Genomic DNA, 16526 nt, shown 5'->3' on the forward strand with positions numbered 1-16526 from the left:
TTTCGAGTACTTAACACTAATAAAAGTGCATCGATGTGTTATGGAGCTAATGTTGCAGAAAGCCTATTATGACATTAGTGAATTTCTTAGTACCTAGACATTTGATAAAGTAATGTGAATATACATTGTTTTTAAGTTTGTTATACTGTCTAATTGACCTGTACAATAGCTCTACCAGGAGCTTACATTTCTGTACCAAAGATCAAATGAATAAATAAATAAACGGAAATGGTTTATTTCTAGTTCGGTTTTTTTTAGATATTTTACCAATAAATGGATAATGTGTAATGACAGCTTTTCAAAAGTACAACTTGAGTTCGAAGAAGAGAAAAAAAAATGAAAATTGCAGTGACTATTCATGAGATGCTCGGATTACCGTGGGAAAACCCGCCTTTTTTGAGCATTTCCGGCCGGTTTCCATTTCCGTTTATTTATTTATTCATTTGATCTTTGGTACAGAAATGTAAGCTCCTGGTAGAGCTATTGTACAGGTCAATTAGACAGTATAACAAACTTAAAAACAATGTATATTCACATTACTTTATCAAATGTCTAGGTACTAAGAAATTCACTAATGTCATAATAGGCTTTCTGCAACATTAGCTCCATAACACATCGATGCACTTTTATTAGTGTTAAGTACTCGAAAGATTACACCATAAGGTTGAAGTAAAGAGAAAAAATTAAAATTTCAGTGACTATTCAGGAGATGCATCGGTTCCCGTGTAATAAATCGTTTTTCGCCGTCATTTTTGAGCATTTCTGGCCGGTTTTAATTTCCGTTTAGATCCGTGCCCCATCGATGCACGTTAGTAAGTGTTTATTACTCGTAAGTATATACCTTAAGGTTGAAATGGATGGAGAAAATTGGAAATTGCAGTTACAATCCATGGAACGCATCGGTTACGATTTGAAAAATCGCCTTTTTGCGTAAATTTCGAGGATTTTTGGTCGGTTTTCGGTTTCCCGAGTCTCGCTATGGAGAGTCAAAGAGAGGGAAGTCGAGAAAATGAGAATCGCTAAAACGGGCGTTTTTGAATATCGCTAAAATTCACCCCATCTTTGGGGGTCGATATCTCGCGAACGGGGCGTCAGATGGGAAAACCCTTCAAATTAGTTTCTTATAATGATGTAAAGACCTCGTATACCAATTTTCAGCCAAATCGGAGGGGGTCCGGTTCCGAGCCTGGCACAGTTGACGTGGAATGACCCAGTTGCCACTGACGTCACCGGCGCTTTAAAAGCCCCATTCATTCTTATGGCCCTCAACTAACAAGCACACCCCATATTTCCACTTGCACATAGTTCCATTCAGCATAAATAAGTCCAACTAGTGTGTGTTTGAGCTTGTGATCAAGATAGAGCAGCGTTCTAAACACCTTTCGGCTTGATTTCTGACAGTATTTCCTGAAGAAAAAAGATAATTTAGACACTTAAAGTAGCATAACAGATCACGCTTCGGCTCAGCAAACATACAGTCGAGGTGGGTGTGATGGCGGTGCGCGGGGCCTTGTATACCGACTGACATCACAGCCAATGGAAATCCTTCATTTCTTCCCACGATTTTTCGACTTTTTGCCGAGCTTTTTCGGAGCTTTCAACTAATTTCGGAACTTGCAAATGCGAAAAACGGTTTTTCCGCGGAAAGTTCTGCCAGTGACAGTCATCAAATGTTAAATCCCAGCTGCATACAACGACCTCACTGAGACCACCTTTTGGGAGAGAGGGTTTATTACATTCTCAAACAAAGATGCAGACCTATGTTAAGGACTAAAAAATACTCAACATACCAATACCATTCACAAAGGACCCCGCACACCTCTTATGGGAAGCTGCACCATGACCGATTGCCTTCTGACTTACGTCATTCGATTCTCCTAAAGATGCTGATCAAAAGTTATAATTGCGCCAACTTTCTACGATGCACCGTTTTCGCAAAAACCAAAGAGAAGATTCAATTATTCGGCGACTATGAATAAAAAAGAACGAAGCATTTGAGAACAGGCCCGATGTGAATGAGGAAAAAACGTAGCGCGTGTCCGTCTTTGTATCTGTACCTGCCGACTCAGGGGCTATCTCCCTCCCGCACTCGCCCGGTAGACGTTCAGACTTTCCTATTCTTATGCTCCTCAAGAATCTGATTTGGATGGTCGAGCAAAATGGCGTGCCGAATCCGAGATAAGACTGCCGCTCGGTGCGGGAGTTCGCATGATTTTCTTGTTGACACACAGCCGCTTGTCAATCGGGCACTGAAATGAGGAATCTTCCTGGCTTTTTAACGCCGAATAATTGAATCTTCTCTTTGGTTTTTGCGAAAACGGTGCATCGTAGAAAGTTGGCGCAATTATAACTTTTGATCAGCATCTTGAGGAGAATCGAATGACATAAGTCAGAAGGCAATCGGTCATGGTGCAGCTTCCCATAAGAGGTGTGCGGGGTCCTTTAGAAATTCTAGCTTGAAGCAATAATTCAAGCATAAAAATGTCTTCTCAGCAGGTGATAATTTCGAGGGCATGAGCCAACACAACCCGAAATTGAGGACCATGCCGGAAGAAGGGCGTATGTACAAGGTTCAGCGTCGTTAGAAAAACGCATTTGAAGATTTGAAATGGTGTCCCGAAAAATGAAATGCAGCAGTTGGTTAAACCAAAGGCAATTCTCTTAAACTAGATCCTACAGCTTTGAAATCCATTAAAAGTTTGAAAAAAATAAACAATTTGCCCTATGTAATCATTGGACAAAGTAAGCCAGAGATACACCCTTCTTTCGAAATCCTTGTATGTACGATAAAAAAAGAGAATCGTTTTTCTTCGATAACCCATAACGTAATGAAAAAGAAGAAAATCGGGGAAATGACTTTCTGCAAATACATTTCAGTATCCTAACGAACCAAAGTTTTTTAAGATCGGGTCACTGGGTGCAGAGAAACCCAGCTTTTTCCGGGCGCACTTATGATTGCTGAAGACGCTAAATTCACTACTAAGTTGATTTCCTTCTTTTGTATCTCGTGACGAAATTAATTTAAAGCAAATCAAAGAAAGCGGTTTCTGCAGAATTTTTTCAGCTTTCTAACGAGTTAAAGTATTTTAAAATCGGAGGTTTATTAGCGGAAAAAACTGAACTTTGCCGGTTGATGTACATAAGAAAAGTGAATTGTTTTTGTTTGAAAACTGATATAACTTGCTGTTGCACCTTATTGAGTCTGGGGGGTCTCCAAAGGTGGTCAAACATTCAATTGGTTACGAATTGCACCCATTGGATTCTGTTTGTCTAATTTCAGTTACCTCTTCCCCCCCCCCCACCGGTATGAGATATGCTGTGTTGCCAATCGTCCAGAAATGAACCTTAATGGTGTAGCGGTTTCTTTTTAAAATTGTTTTTTCTTTGGTTGTATTTTTAAACTGTGGAATTTCTTTTACCTTGAACCGAGTGTTGCTTAATAATTGGATACATTGTCCGTAAAAATGAACTTTTCAATGGCCAAACCTTCTTCACCGAATGATCCAATTTTATGAGGATGGAACAAGCTTCGATTTAATCATTCAAAAAAATAATGCCCATATAAAGAACTTTTCTTGTCATTTTTCAAAGAATATCTGATGGAAATTCTGTAAACTCTTGTCTGTTAAGCTTCATTGATCTTAAAATGTTGCCAAATTTAATTAACTCTTAGATAAGGTGCGTCCCCTGACCGCTTCGCGCTCCAACCCCCCCAGCGCTTCGTCGGAAAATCATTTTCCATGAAAAAAAACCCATGTTGAATATTCTGTAGTTATTCATGCGACAGATTTCCACTATTATTGATTAAAAAAACTTAACATTTGTCCGATGTTGCAAAATTTCCGCAATATTTTTCGTAATATTCTCGAGAAGTACACGTTCGCGCCCGCGAGTAAGGTGGCTGATATATATAGGAAGTTCCACGCTGCGCCGCGTCATCATAGCAGCCATTTGGGAGATTTCATGATCGCGTACTTGTATCTCACATCAAGCATTCACGAGAATTTGATTATAAACTTATAACTCCGAAACTAAAAGCTTCGGACTGCATTTTAACATTGCTAATGTAATGTGCAATAAATCATAATTCTCGCATTTCACGTTCTGTAATGTACAGTAAATAAAAATGAATAAATAATCATTTTATTCGGCTAAAACTATTCCTTTTTATGAGAACAAAATGAAAGTGACACTTCTTTCACCAGAAAACAAGTAAAAATCCATATCACGGAAGGCAAAATGTGTAAATAAGGAGAGAAAGTTCGTTGGCCAGAAGAAGGGCGTATATTCGGTGTACTATACTAGTCAAATATTCACGTAACGAATCGACAGATTTTTCTCAAACTTGGAGGATACTCTTACTATTCGACGTAGAATCAGAAAAGCCGAATGTTGGAAAAAGGGCGTATCTAGAGATACGCCCTTCTTCCGGCATGGTCCTCAATTATACTTCATTTGAATCAATTTCAGGCTCGATTTCTGGTGAAATGACGATCCATTAGATGTTAGACTTTGTTGGCATACTTTTAAAATCATTTTTAGGCAAAGAATTGTCAAAATTTCACTAAACAGATACGTATCATGCAGTCTTGAATTAAATGAATTAAAGTAAAAAAAAAAGTCTTGAAAAGTCCTTAAGTAAGTAATTTTTAGCTTAGAAACATAAAATTTCAAAATAAATAGTTCCTCAGTATTCATGTTAGTGAACATCAGGGTGGGCCGAAAAATCTTTTTTTGAAAATCCAAAAACGGCTAGGGCTCAAAAGTTGTCAATAGGCACCGATAGAACAAGGAAAAAATCCCAGGTCATAACTCCTCCATCTTCATCGTCAACATGGGGATGGAATTTGAGGGCTGAATATTCCGATTTTTCTTGTTTTTTCAAAGTAAAATCACTCTTCCCATCCAACGTAAAAAAGTCAAATTTTCAGTTTCTTTCACGCCTACAGTACCTTTTGGTGAGAAATAATTGTTGTAATGAGCTTTTGACCCAAAAAATCGATTATTTGAGCAAAATTTCTTGCGGAGACAAGTCTAAATCATCGGAGTGGTCAAAAGTTGCGGTAGTAGAGGTATAGTTTAGAAATCATTGGGAGATTTCTCTGAAACAACATTTAATTTAACCAATATGACATTTCAAGGTTATAAACAACCAACACAGGGTCTCGTTAGACTTTTTCTACTGAAAAGGCGTTAGGATTGAATTCATTTCCAGAACTTACCACCAGGAGGTGGCTATTAATCGAGTTGTGCCTGTGTCTCCCCAATCCCCCGTGTCTCCCTTCCTTTGAGGCACCTTTGATTACATTACATAAGTAAAATAGGAATTAATTCACACTAATGGACCACTAGACAAGGTACGAATTTAACCAGAATTTTACGTTAGACACGATTCTTGCACTGAAAATTACTGAAATCAACTCCTACTTAAGATATTAACGTTTTGTTTTACATTGGTCACGGGAAATTTGAACAGCCCAGTCACAAGAAACTCAATACTCTACGTCAGTCAAATCGCGCACTACAACGGTTTTGGCAGGCTCCTTCATCAGCAATGTTCATTTCCCAACCTTTATTGTTCTAAGTATAAACAATTCGCTATAGCTGAGCCAAAGTGTCAAGATTTAGATTGCCACAATTTCGTATCGCAGGGACTGCCAGGGTACCATTTAGTTTGCGATCTGACGTACATAGACCATTGTGTTTTTATAAGCAGGAGGCTTGGATTCACGCATCAAGAAACATTAAATATCTTGGTTAGGAGTCAATTTCAGTAATTTTCGTCGCAGAAACCGTTTTCTGCGTTAAATTTTGGTTAAGAAACATGTATCAGAATGCTTAACTTCATACTTTGTCTAGTGGTTCATTGGAGATAATTTTATTGATGTAGCTTTTTGTAGCTGAACTGACACATACCACTGCAAAGTTTACAAAGAGATCTTAATTTCTAAAATTGAATCTGCCTTCCCATTGAAATGATGGCATTAGATCCCAGTATTTTAATTTTGAGCGAATGAAATCATCTCTTCGCTCCTCACCACAAACTGATGCAGAGGTTTCAATCACAATTTTTACTCATCTTTCAACACAAAGTATGAAACTGAAATTAGTAGAAAGGTTTGTAGTCTTCCACACCACCTATGAACAGATGCAAGTCCTCGTCATTTAAAAATGAAGCAAAAGAGGTGATGCCACTGTAATGTCAGCCCAATTTATCACATCAGTACATTTTTCGTCCAAAAAATTTAAGTGAGGCACCAAGAATCTCCATTCCAACGATTCTTTGAGTATAAGAAGTTGAGCAGTCAACAAAATTATTGCATCCGAAAAAGAAGTCGGTTTTGCGGAAATTCTTGTGCTCCTATTTTTAAATGATGAGCATGTTTTTGTCAGTGATGTAGAACACATTGAACCTCTCTCCTAATTTCCTCGTCATACTCAGTGTTGAAAGATGCGTGCAAATTGTGATTGAAACGACCGTATCAGTTTGTAGCGAGGAGATGGTTTCATTTGCTCAAAGTTAAAATACTGGGACCTTATGCCATCATTTCAGAGAAAAGGCATATTCAATTTTAGAATATAAGATCTCTTTGAAATGGTATGTGTCTACTTAGCTAGAAATAACTACATCAAAAAAATTATTTCCAGTTGGTGTGGAATAATTCCTATTACTTATGTATTGTAATCAAACATGCCTCAAAGACAGGGAGACACAGGAGATTGGGGAGATATGGGCACAACTCGATTAATAGCCACCTCCTGGTGGTAAGTTCTGGATATTAAATCAATCCTAAAGTACATACATCAAAGACATAAAGACAGAGCGCTAAAAGCAAAAAATGAAGCTTCTTTTCAACCACCTCTACTATTGGCTATAGGATTGGCGGCAAAATTGGGACAGGTTTGAAATTCAAATATAGGGCGGGAATTGAATAAAATTGCGTAAACAAAGTATTCTAGGCTGATTTTTGCTCAAATTCACTTACCCCCTTATATTTTTTTAGCTTTAGGTTATTTTTGGTCCGTCATCGACCAATTCATTTCGTTTGGGAGTAATGGCCATCTAGGACTGTAACTGCCTGTTTGAACCGGCAGGACCACCATGAGCAGAAGAGAAACTAACTTTATCTGAGATTACTGCCTGTTACCGAGCAAAAGTAGGTGTATTATAAAAATTCAATGTCCCAACTTTCTTAATATATTCGTTGTAGGCATTTAAAACACGTTTAGAAGAAGAAATGCGGAAAAATCAAGAGGACAAGTTCAAATCAAATTTCCGTTTGCCGCCATGAATTCCCGCGCTCATTTACACACTCACACAAGCACCCAGCGCCAAACCAGGCTTCACTTTTTCCCCGTGCTTTTAGATACGAGCACTCCGTCTTTAGGTCTTTGACATACATATAAGTTGTTTCATGGCACTCCCTAGCGCTCTATGACACACACCTAACCTCCGCTGCCTCCTGTCGAACCGCAACCCCTCAGAATTGAGCATCTTAATATTTCTGCTTCAATCCCACCCCTCCAACCTCTCATTGGGCGCCCTCTATGCCTTCTCCTAGGAGGAACCCAATCAAGGACCGTCTTTGGGAACCTGTCTTCTGCCATTCTCTGGACATGACCATACCAAATAAGTTGCTTCATCATAATGTCATGAACGATGACCTGTGTGGCACCTATGATCCCTCTTACCGTCTCATTTCTGACGCGATCTTTGCTGGAAATATCAGCGGATTAACGCCAGAAGTCCATCTCTGTTGCCTCCAAAATCTCCCTGGTCCGCTGTTTCATCGGCCATGCCTGACATCCTACTCAATCTTAAAGTCCTTTCAGTAGAATAAGCCTATCAAGACCCTGTGTTGGTCGTATATATCCTTGAAATGACATATTGCTTAAATTAAAAGCTGTTGCAGAAAGACCTTCCTATGACTTCTAAATTATACTTTTACTACTGTAACTTTTGACCACTTCAATGATTGAGGCTTCTCTCAGAAGGTAATTTCGCTCAAGGAATTGATTTTCGGGTCGAAAATTCACTAAAACAATTATTTCACACTGAAAGTTACAATAAGCATGAAAAAAAAGAAAAAATTACGTTTTTCGCGTAATATTTCGCAAAAATCAATATTGAATTTCGATAGATTGATTATATTCTTGCAGAGATCGATTTCTCGACTCAAAATACATGGGAACACGGTAATACTGCATTACCTCCAACGGCATTACCTCCACAAGACTCCCCTGCGATATATCGAATCGATTGTGGCAATGTGACCCAAGAAGGGTTGCAGCCAGAAGCCGACAGAGAGCGCTGAAACTCATACAATGTTGCCAGTCTGTGGCGTATGATGTGTTGCTTGTTCAACAAAATGCAGGCGCAAGACCTATCAGCAAATGCCCGTTCTTCTCAACGAGCCAGTTGTGCGATGGATTGATCGCAATGAAAATTGAAGGCGATACAGTGTTCAAAACAAATAGCTTTCTCGACTGACCCCTTTAGTCCACATAATTCTGCCGAAACAACCCCGAACTGTGTTGCTTTTCTTGTGTGTGTCGCTTTGTTGATCTTAGTTTGATTTTCTCGGACTAATAATGGCCCAACCCATATATGAAGGATATCAATGAAATGAAGTATCTCTTAAGCAACATTTGGACTCTCTTAATAAATGTTCAATGATACTACAGAACATGGATGATCGGATGGAAATGCCGACCTGCCCCCGGGAAGACCTGGGGGGGCAGGCTATTACCTCCAAAAATCCGACAGGGCCGAGCGAGAGGTCGAAACTTTGGCAATGTGCCCAAATCGATCAGTCGAAAAAAATCGAGATGTGAGGCAGTCTTGAATTTCACGATGTTGCCTAGTCGGAGGTTTAGCTATTTATTTATCCAGAATCCGTCACTTTATTTTTTCCGCAACCGTTTTACTTGTAACATAACTTATTTATAATTTTATACTGTGCGTTAGTTTCCGATTTTTTGTTACAATTTCCAAAATTCAACTGATTACTCGTTTAAAAACGAAAGAAACGTGCTTCTCTTTTCCTAATTACATAGAGTTTTGAGAAGTCTTAACCTCAAAGAAATGTCGTATTTCTAAAATTTTGTTCTGTTCTACTCCTATTTCACCATTATTTATCTACCTATACCTAATGTCCGCTCTCTCCCCCAGTTTGAACTTATATCTCTAGTGGTTATTGTCAATCAATATCTTTCAATCGAGTGTGGTGTTTAAATTTTGCCATACCTACAAATAAATCAGTTTTGTGTAGTGTGCTCTTCCTTGAAATTTTCATCTCTTATTCTCAGACTAGTTTCCTCTGGCGTTTAGTTGCGGATTCTTTTGTTTTTGTATCTCTCATACTATTGCATAGTAGCTCTTTATGCTATCTACTTATCATTTCTAACTATACATAGTCTTTATGAAGCAAATGCCAGGCTGTAGTAGGTAACTCACGTTACAGCCGTCTTTCTGCAAAAGCCTTGTTGCTTTCTCGCAACAGTGCGTCAAAGCTAGTCTCAGCTGGAACAGACGAGTTCAAAGTCAGAATTTCCCAATTGAGGACACCGCACGAATAACAGCTTATTACTGGAAACTGCATAGTGAAAAAAACGCATTTAAAGTTTTGTATTTGATGTACGCAGCCTGTGCTTTGCAGCAGGTACCTTGTTTTTCTGTTTTGGGTGACCCAACCCTTCTATTAAAGGATGCCAGGTTGATATTGCGATACATCTTAGGTTTTCACAGAAATACACTTAACTTAACAGATCATTTTATACACTGTTATTGCGCCCAACAATAATTTTTGTTGAAGTTAGTAATTATAAATCATTATAATCACACAAAATGAATGCATAATGAAATTAAAGGATACTCGCAACCAGAAAAAAATGTTACCGAGTTGATCTACGCATGTAAGGTCTGCACACATATAGATTGTTATTCCACCCATTGCTCTAGAGGCCTGACATAACTCGGAAAACAAAGGGTTTTTGACCTCCAGTGACTCCAGTCGTTTCCTACAACCATGTTCTACCTATATCACAGCATAGTCCAGAATAAAGAGAATCCGTAAAGCCAATGGGAGCAACAATAACCTAAGTATACGCGTATAGGCTGTTATTCAAGCGGTGTCCTCAATTGCAGTAAGAGTAAGTTGCTCCAGCTGGCACCTGGCAGGCTGGCATATGCTGTCGTGACTTCATATAATATAGGCCATGCTGAAAAATTTGGATTTTCCCTAATTAAGTAGCTCGCAAATTTTTCAGGACAGGTGCTTTTTTTAAGAGCGCCTATTTTCAGTGCCTGAAAGATGAACTGTAGTTTCTCCACCACGGTGTGAGATGAAATTTTTGCATGCAGTGCTGCGATGATTGTCCTATTTGGTTGGCGCTGATTTAGTTTTTACTTGCAAAGAGATTTTATTACTCCCCTAGATCATAGTCTCCACCCTCCACTTCAATGCTGCAGCTAAATCTTAACAATTCATCCAAGACTGTCAGCAATAGTACGCAGAGCAAAGTTTCTGCAATGCATGAAACTGAATCTCTATTGAATTTATTTATGGTACCCAGCTGAATCTCTGTCGAAGTTAGTTATGGTACCCAGCTGAATTTCTATCGAAGTTAGTTATGGTACCCACATGGATTGAAAGTGGCAACAGTAGTTATCATTCCTCTCACTCTCCAGAATGTTTAGTGGGTCTTTTTTATGTTCTGGTTGTGATTTTAAAACTGATGGTTGTCATCAGCCAATATCAACCTGACTTTGGAAAGACCTTTTGACAATCCGCACCATCACCAGATTATGAAAAAGTTCCCTCAGTTGAGAGGTATACTCAGGTATGAGAGAATAGTAATCATTTTTTGTGTTTATATTTCTACCACGGGTTCATATTAGCACCGTCCGCATCTTCTGTGAATTTTCGTATAATTTATTTCTCTACATTTTAAGACGTTCACATATGAAGCCTGGGAACACATAAGATCAGTAGAGCTAAAATTACTCATACTCATAAATATTGGATGGTACGTTTTAATCGCAATTTAAATTACGAATGTGGAACGAAGAATCAATGTTATTCTCAGCTGGTTGAAGCAAGAATTGTTTCTCAAAATTTCTGCATATTTTTTTTTCACTTACAGGAGGGGCTGCGAGGGTCGAACATATCTGCTTTCTGCTCACTTCAAGCAAAATTCGGTGAAATTTTTTAGAAAAATATGCAAGGATTCTCTGGTAATGTTTAATAAATTATCTGCATAACTTATGTAACAGCACATAGCAGGTACACCAGTTTTGCCTCGAGGAAGTTTACTTCCAGTGCACCTTATACAGGGTGTTTCAGACCACCCGTACCAGGCCTTTTTCTCGGTTGGTTTAGGTCGTAAGAAGTCGGAGACCGCGGGGTTGAATAGGGATTTGACCCCAAGGAATCCGAATTTCGTGGTCCCGAAACCCCCCCACCCCCCCTTGGGGGGTAAAGGGGGGTCACGATGCTAAAAGTCACGGTTTCCGACCGAATTGCGGATAGATCGCATCAGAATTGAAAAGCACGGAAAATTTCACGTGAAATTGACCCCTAAAAATCCAAAATCGGACCATCCAAGGCCCAAAAATGACCCCCTAAAGAGGGGGACAGTACCCCCCTCCATAATTTCTCTTTGGTCTCAAAATTGACGTAAATTCTCCAGAAAAAGACGGTTTCCCAGGTAATCGACGCCGAGAAATCCAAATTTCATGGTCCCGAAGCTCCTCTAGCTCCCCTTGGGGGGTAAACGGGGGGGCCCAATTTTAAAAATCGGGGCTCCTTTCCGAATCGCAAATTGATTGCATCCAAATTGAAGAGCAGAACACATTTACATCTTAAGTGACTCCTAAGAGTTCTAAGAGACCCCCTGAACGGCAGAAAGTAACTCCCTGAGGAGGGGGGCCTCGCCCCCGCCAAAAATTTCTCAGGATTCCTCTTTCGTCGCAAAATTGACGTCGATTCTCCAGAAAAAGACGGTTTCCTATGTAATCGACCCCGAGAAGCTCAGGGAACATGAAATTTAGAGTCCTCGGGGTCGATTACATAGGAAACCGTCTTTTTCTGGAGAATCGACGTCAATTTTGCGACGAAAGAGGAATCCTGAGAAATTTTTGGCGGGGGCGAGGCCCCCCTCCTCAGGGAGTTACTTTCTGCCGTTCAGGGGGTCTCTTAGAACTCTTAGGAGTCACTTAAGATGTAAATGTGTTCTGCTCTTCAATTTGGATGCAATCAATTTGCGATTCGGAAAGGAGCCCCGATTTTTAAAATTGGGCCCCCCCGTTTTACCCCCCAAGGGGAGCTAGAGGAGCTTCGGGACCATGAAATTTGGATTTCTCGGCGTCGATTACCTCGGAAACCGTCTTTTTCTGGAGAATTTACGTCAATTTTGAGACCAAAGAGAAATTATGGAGGGGGGTACTGTCCCCCTCTTTAGGGGGTCATTTTTGGGCCTTGGATGGTCCGATTTTGGATTTTTAGGGGTCAATTTCACGTGAAATTTTCCGTGCTTTTCAATTCTGATGCGATCTATCCGCAATTCGGTCGGAAACCGTGACTTTTAGCATCGTGACCCCCCCTTTACCCCCCAAGGGGGGGTGGGGGGGTTTCGGGACCACGAAATTCGGATTCCTTGGGGTCAATTCCCTATTTAACCCCGCGGTCTCCGACTTCGTACGACCTAAACCAACCGTGAAAAAGGCCTGGTACGGGTGGTCTGAAACACCCTGTACAATGCAGTTTATGAATAATATAGAGTCTTGTTCAAAGTACCATCTTCATCTGTCGCTTCCATGCCCAGGAATGATATCCTGTGAAGAGATGAAGGTCTTAAACATAGGTATATAATCTGAAATTTTCGATGTACCATCATAATTTCCGCATTAAGTTTTCTTCTTTTAATTTTCATCACTTAACAGCTAATTTTCTAAGAATGGCTTCCAGTAGAGAAGCACTTCAACCCCCCCCCCCCCCAAGATTTCAAGAATCCAAAACTCTGCTAAGTATAATGCCGTCAGAAGTATAAGGGGTGGGGGAGGGGGGATTTGTTCATTTAGCCTCAGATGGTACTTTGAAGGTACAATTGCAGGGGACATACGTTAGTTGATAAACGTATTATAGTATGGATCGGAGATTGTGCAGTCTTAAATACTCAGTTTGCCCTGGTCAAGTTTATTTTTGACTACTTCTTATTTCCTATTATTTGTTTCATTTTGCTACAATGCTGAGCTTCTGACCTCTAAGGAAGCAGCGTGTCAGACGGTATGAAACGGGATAAACGTAAGGGACCGTCCATAAATTACGTTACCCATGTTTTTCAATTTTTCGACACCTCCCTCCCTCTCTGTGTCCAACTGCCGTACTCGTCAATTGCCAGACGACCCCTCCCCCCCAAAGAAAAAATTGTCATCCATAGCGCCTCTCCCCCTTGTTTGGGAGAAAACGCAGAAAATCAATAAAAATCTATTGGTAGATATTTCTGCAGCTTTAAGAACACGATTAATTTCTATTTATGAGTATTAATTTTATGTTGCGTTCTTTTACAAAGGAAAGTAATTGAGGCTACAATTTGTTATTAATTAAACGGCGCAAACTTTACTTCTTTGAGATAGATTGAAATTATTTTTTGAAAAAAAAAAAAATTTTAAGCAAATATTTTCAGCCTTTTTGCCCTCAGGAAAGCTTACGTCATCCTTGGCTTGATCCCCCCTCCCCCCCATCGCCCATCGTCATCCACCGCTAGATCCTTCTATACCCCCCTAAATTGGGTGACGTTATTTACAATTTATGGTCGGCCCCTGACGGAAGATAGGACATTTCCGTGAAATATTTCATGAAACTTTGGAGGGCTATGAAATTCTTGTAATATACGAAACATTCATTTCAGGGGTGGGGTATGCAATCCGCATCAAGTATGTGATAAAACTTTGAAAGAATTCCTCTGAATAATATTCACAACGTTTTGATAACTATTCAGCAAAAGCTGTTAACTAACAAGTTGAAAAATATTTTTCATTTTTTTAGGAATTACCGGAAATATTTCAAGTACACCCACATGAAAATTTAAGATTATAAATTTCACACACGCCACCCTGTTCACATATGCGTAAATTTGAGGTACCCACAAGGTTTTGGTCACATGGCGGAAGACTCATCTACATTTACAGGCAGAGATATGCTAAATTTCATAAAACTTTATAAAATGAAATTTCATGAAAAATTTTACAGCTTTCCATAATGGTGATTCGAGTATGCCATGAAAAGAATAAAAAAAAGTATTAAATTTTGTATATTTTTTTAAAAAAAATATTAGCCAAATTTCGAAGTTTCGTACCTTTTAAACTCAGATGCATACACAAAAAATCGATTAAATTTCATGAGAATGAAAATTCATTTCACTTTCAGCAAGGCATGCTGCTTATTTTGACCGTTTTGACCACTTTCATTTTGCCGTTTTGTTGCAACACCGGCATCTCAGTATAAACACGCTCGAAATTCATCATATGCTCCTTGCATCGCCCTGACAGCAATATTTTATCCCGCCCCCTTCATTCCTGATAGTTTTTTTTTTTTGAAAGAAAGTAATAAAATATCATCAGAAATAATTTTAATGAAGTTAGCAAAGCGTCAACTTTACACTTCGCCGAAAGGTACACTCTTCAAACTTGTTAGCACAAGGGAACCTCACAGGAAGAATCTTCTTATTTCATTCTTTAAGTGAATGCGTAATGGTATTTATGAGATTTTTCGTGACGCATATTATGCGTAAAAAAGCCAGCTCATTGTCAGTCTCTGAGGCATGAAACCCTGGAGGAACAAAAAATTCTCATTTTTACGAAATCAAAGTCCGGAATGAGATCAGACGGAATATTCCGCAAATACTTCCGGCCTATAGTTCCTTACCCTTCGTAACAAACTTGGCAACGTAGTATGAGTTTCAGCGCTCTCTGTCGGCTTCTGGCTGCAACCGCGCTTGGGTTGAATTGCCACATTCGATTCCATATATCGCAGAGGAGTCTTGTAGAGGCCATACCTTGGAGGCACTTAGATGTATTTTAGGCCTTATCAGTGTCACAAGCGGGTATAAATATTACACTTTCATCAATAGTGAAGATTATAAACCGGAATAGACCGGGGAACTGGGGGTACAAAAAGGAACTAAAGGAATGAGAGAGGGGGCAGAAACAGGAATGGGTTGATCAAAGTTTAAAAAAAAAGTCCGATTTGTTTAATCTTTATTCCCGTTTGTGACATCCATAAGCGGCGTTGTCTCAACTTTCTCTATAAAGGGACTCTAAAATACTCTAGTTTGCAAAAGTTTTGACCCTAATGCGAACGCAGAGAGCAATTTTACTTAGAAAAAACTAGAAAAATCGGAATATTCAACCCTTAAAACTTCAACCCCCATGTTGACAGTGAGATGGAGGATTTATGGCCTGGGATTTTTTCATCGTTCTGTCCGTGCCTATTGACAACTTTTGAGCCCTAGCCGTTTTCAAATTTCCAAAATAGTCTTTTTCGGCCTACTCTAGTGAACAAATATTAAAAATCTGCTCAGTTACCATCAATCCGACAGTAGGATGCAAAAAGAGCCCGGAACAAAATGTTTTAAAATATGCTGCAAATGGATCTAGGTACAAGTAATTCATACATCTTTATGCTAGGATGTATTAACAACTTAAGGTGATTCGATGGACACCATATTTTGTGTCAAAACGACATGCAATAAATTGCATTGATTGGTTCCATTTTTTCAGCTCCTCGTCATTTTCCTCAAGTTTTGAGATCACAACTCTGTTGTCAGGAGACTTAAGAATTCACTTACCAATGTTGACATACAAATTTATTATAATAAAGAAGCAGTTTTTTTTAGAGGAAAGATATTGCATTCAATACTGCTATCTAAACTGCACTCGAATGCAATATTTCTCCTCTAAAAAAACTCTACCTTTATTATGTTGAATGTGTTTGTCAAATTTGGTACATCTCATGGCAGTTTAGTCTCATGGCAACAGAAGTGCGATTTCAAAATTCGAGAAAAATGACAAGTAGCTGAAAGCATACAGCTAATCGATGCAACATGTTGCACGTCGTTTTAACACAAGATATGGCGTCCATAAAATCACCTTGAAATAACTTCCAATAAATAAATAAATGAAAAAAAAAACTTCCAATATAATCAAACAATTAGGGTAGAAGAGGCACTTTACTACCTTCCAGATCCAGGCCACTGTGAATTGGGAGTTATTGTCACTTCTCGACAGCTGTCACTATCGATGTTATAAACATACAGTTTCAATGGCCTCCCTTCATGAGTTTCAATTAAAGTGAATAAATCTTCGCTTTCATGTAGGATGGAATCTGCTCCAATTATGTAGTCTGAAAAGGCTTTTAGACCAGCTAGTTCTGCCGGAGACTGTGGATGCACTTCCTGAAAAAAGCAAAAAAGGTGCTTCTTAGCGGGACAATCCTATCAATGGACACTTGCACACTTTTTTTTCT

At 39.2% G+C, this 16526-nt stretch overlaps 1 protein-coding gene across 3 annotated transcripts in view; it reads right to left on the minus strand.

Moving 5' to 3' along the window:
• Grasp65 (Golgi reassembly-stacking protein 2) overlaps positions 1–16526 on the minus strand; it is a 71433-nt gene that overhangs the window by 33323 nt on the left and 21584 nt on the right. For all 3 annotated transcript variants that reach the window (XM_019049986.2, XM_019049989.2, XM_072296365.1), the window contains exon 4: positions 16238–16455. In XM_019049986.2, coding sequence (XP_018905531.2) covers positions 16238–16455 — 218 coding nt within the window. The remainder of the gene's footprint in view (positions 1–16237; positions 16456–16526) is intronic.

The sequence above is a fragment of the Bemisia tabaci genome, chromosome 2 (genome assembly GCF_918797505.1).
Source record: "Bemisia tabaci chromosome 2, PGI_BMITA_v3".
NCBI lineage: Eukaryota > Metazoa > Arthropoda > Insecta > Hemiptera > Aleyrodidae > Bemisia > Bemisia tabaci.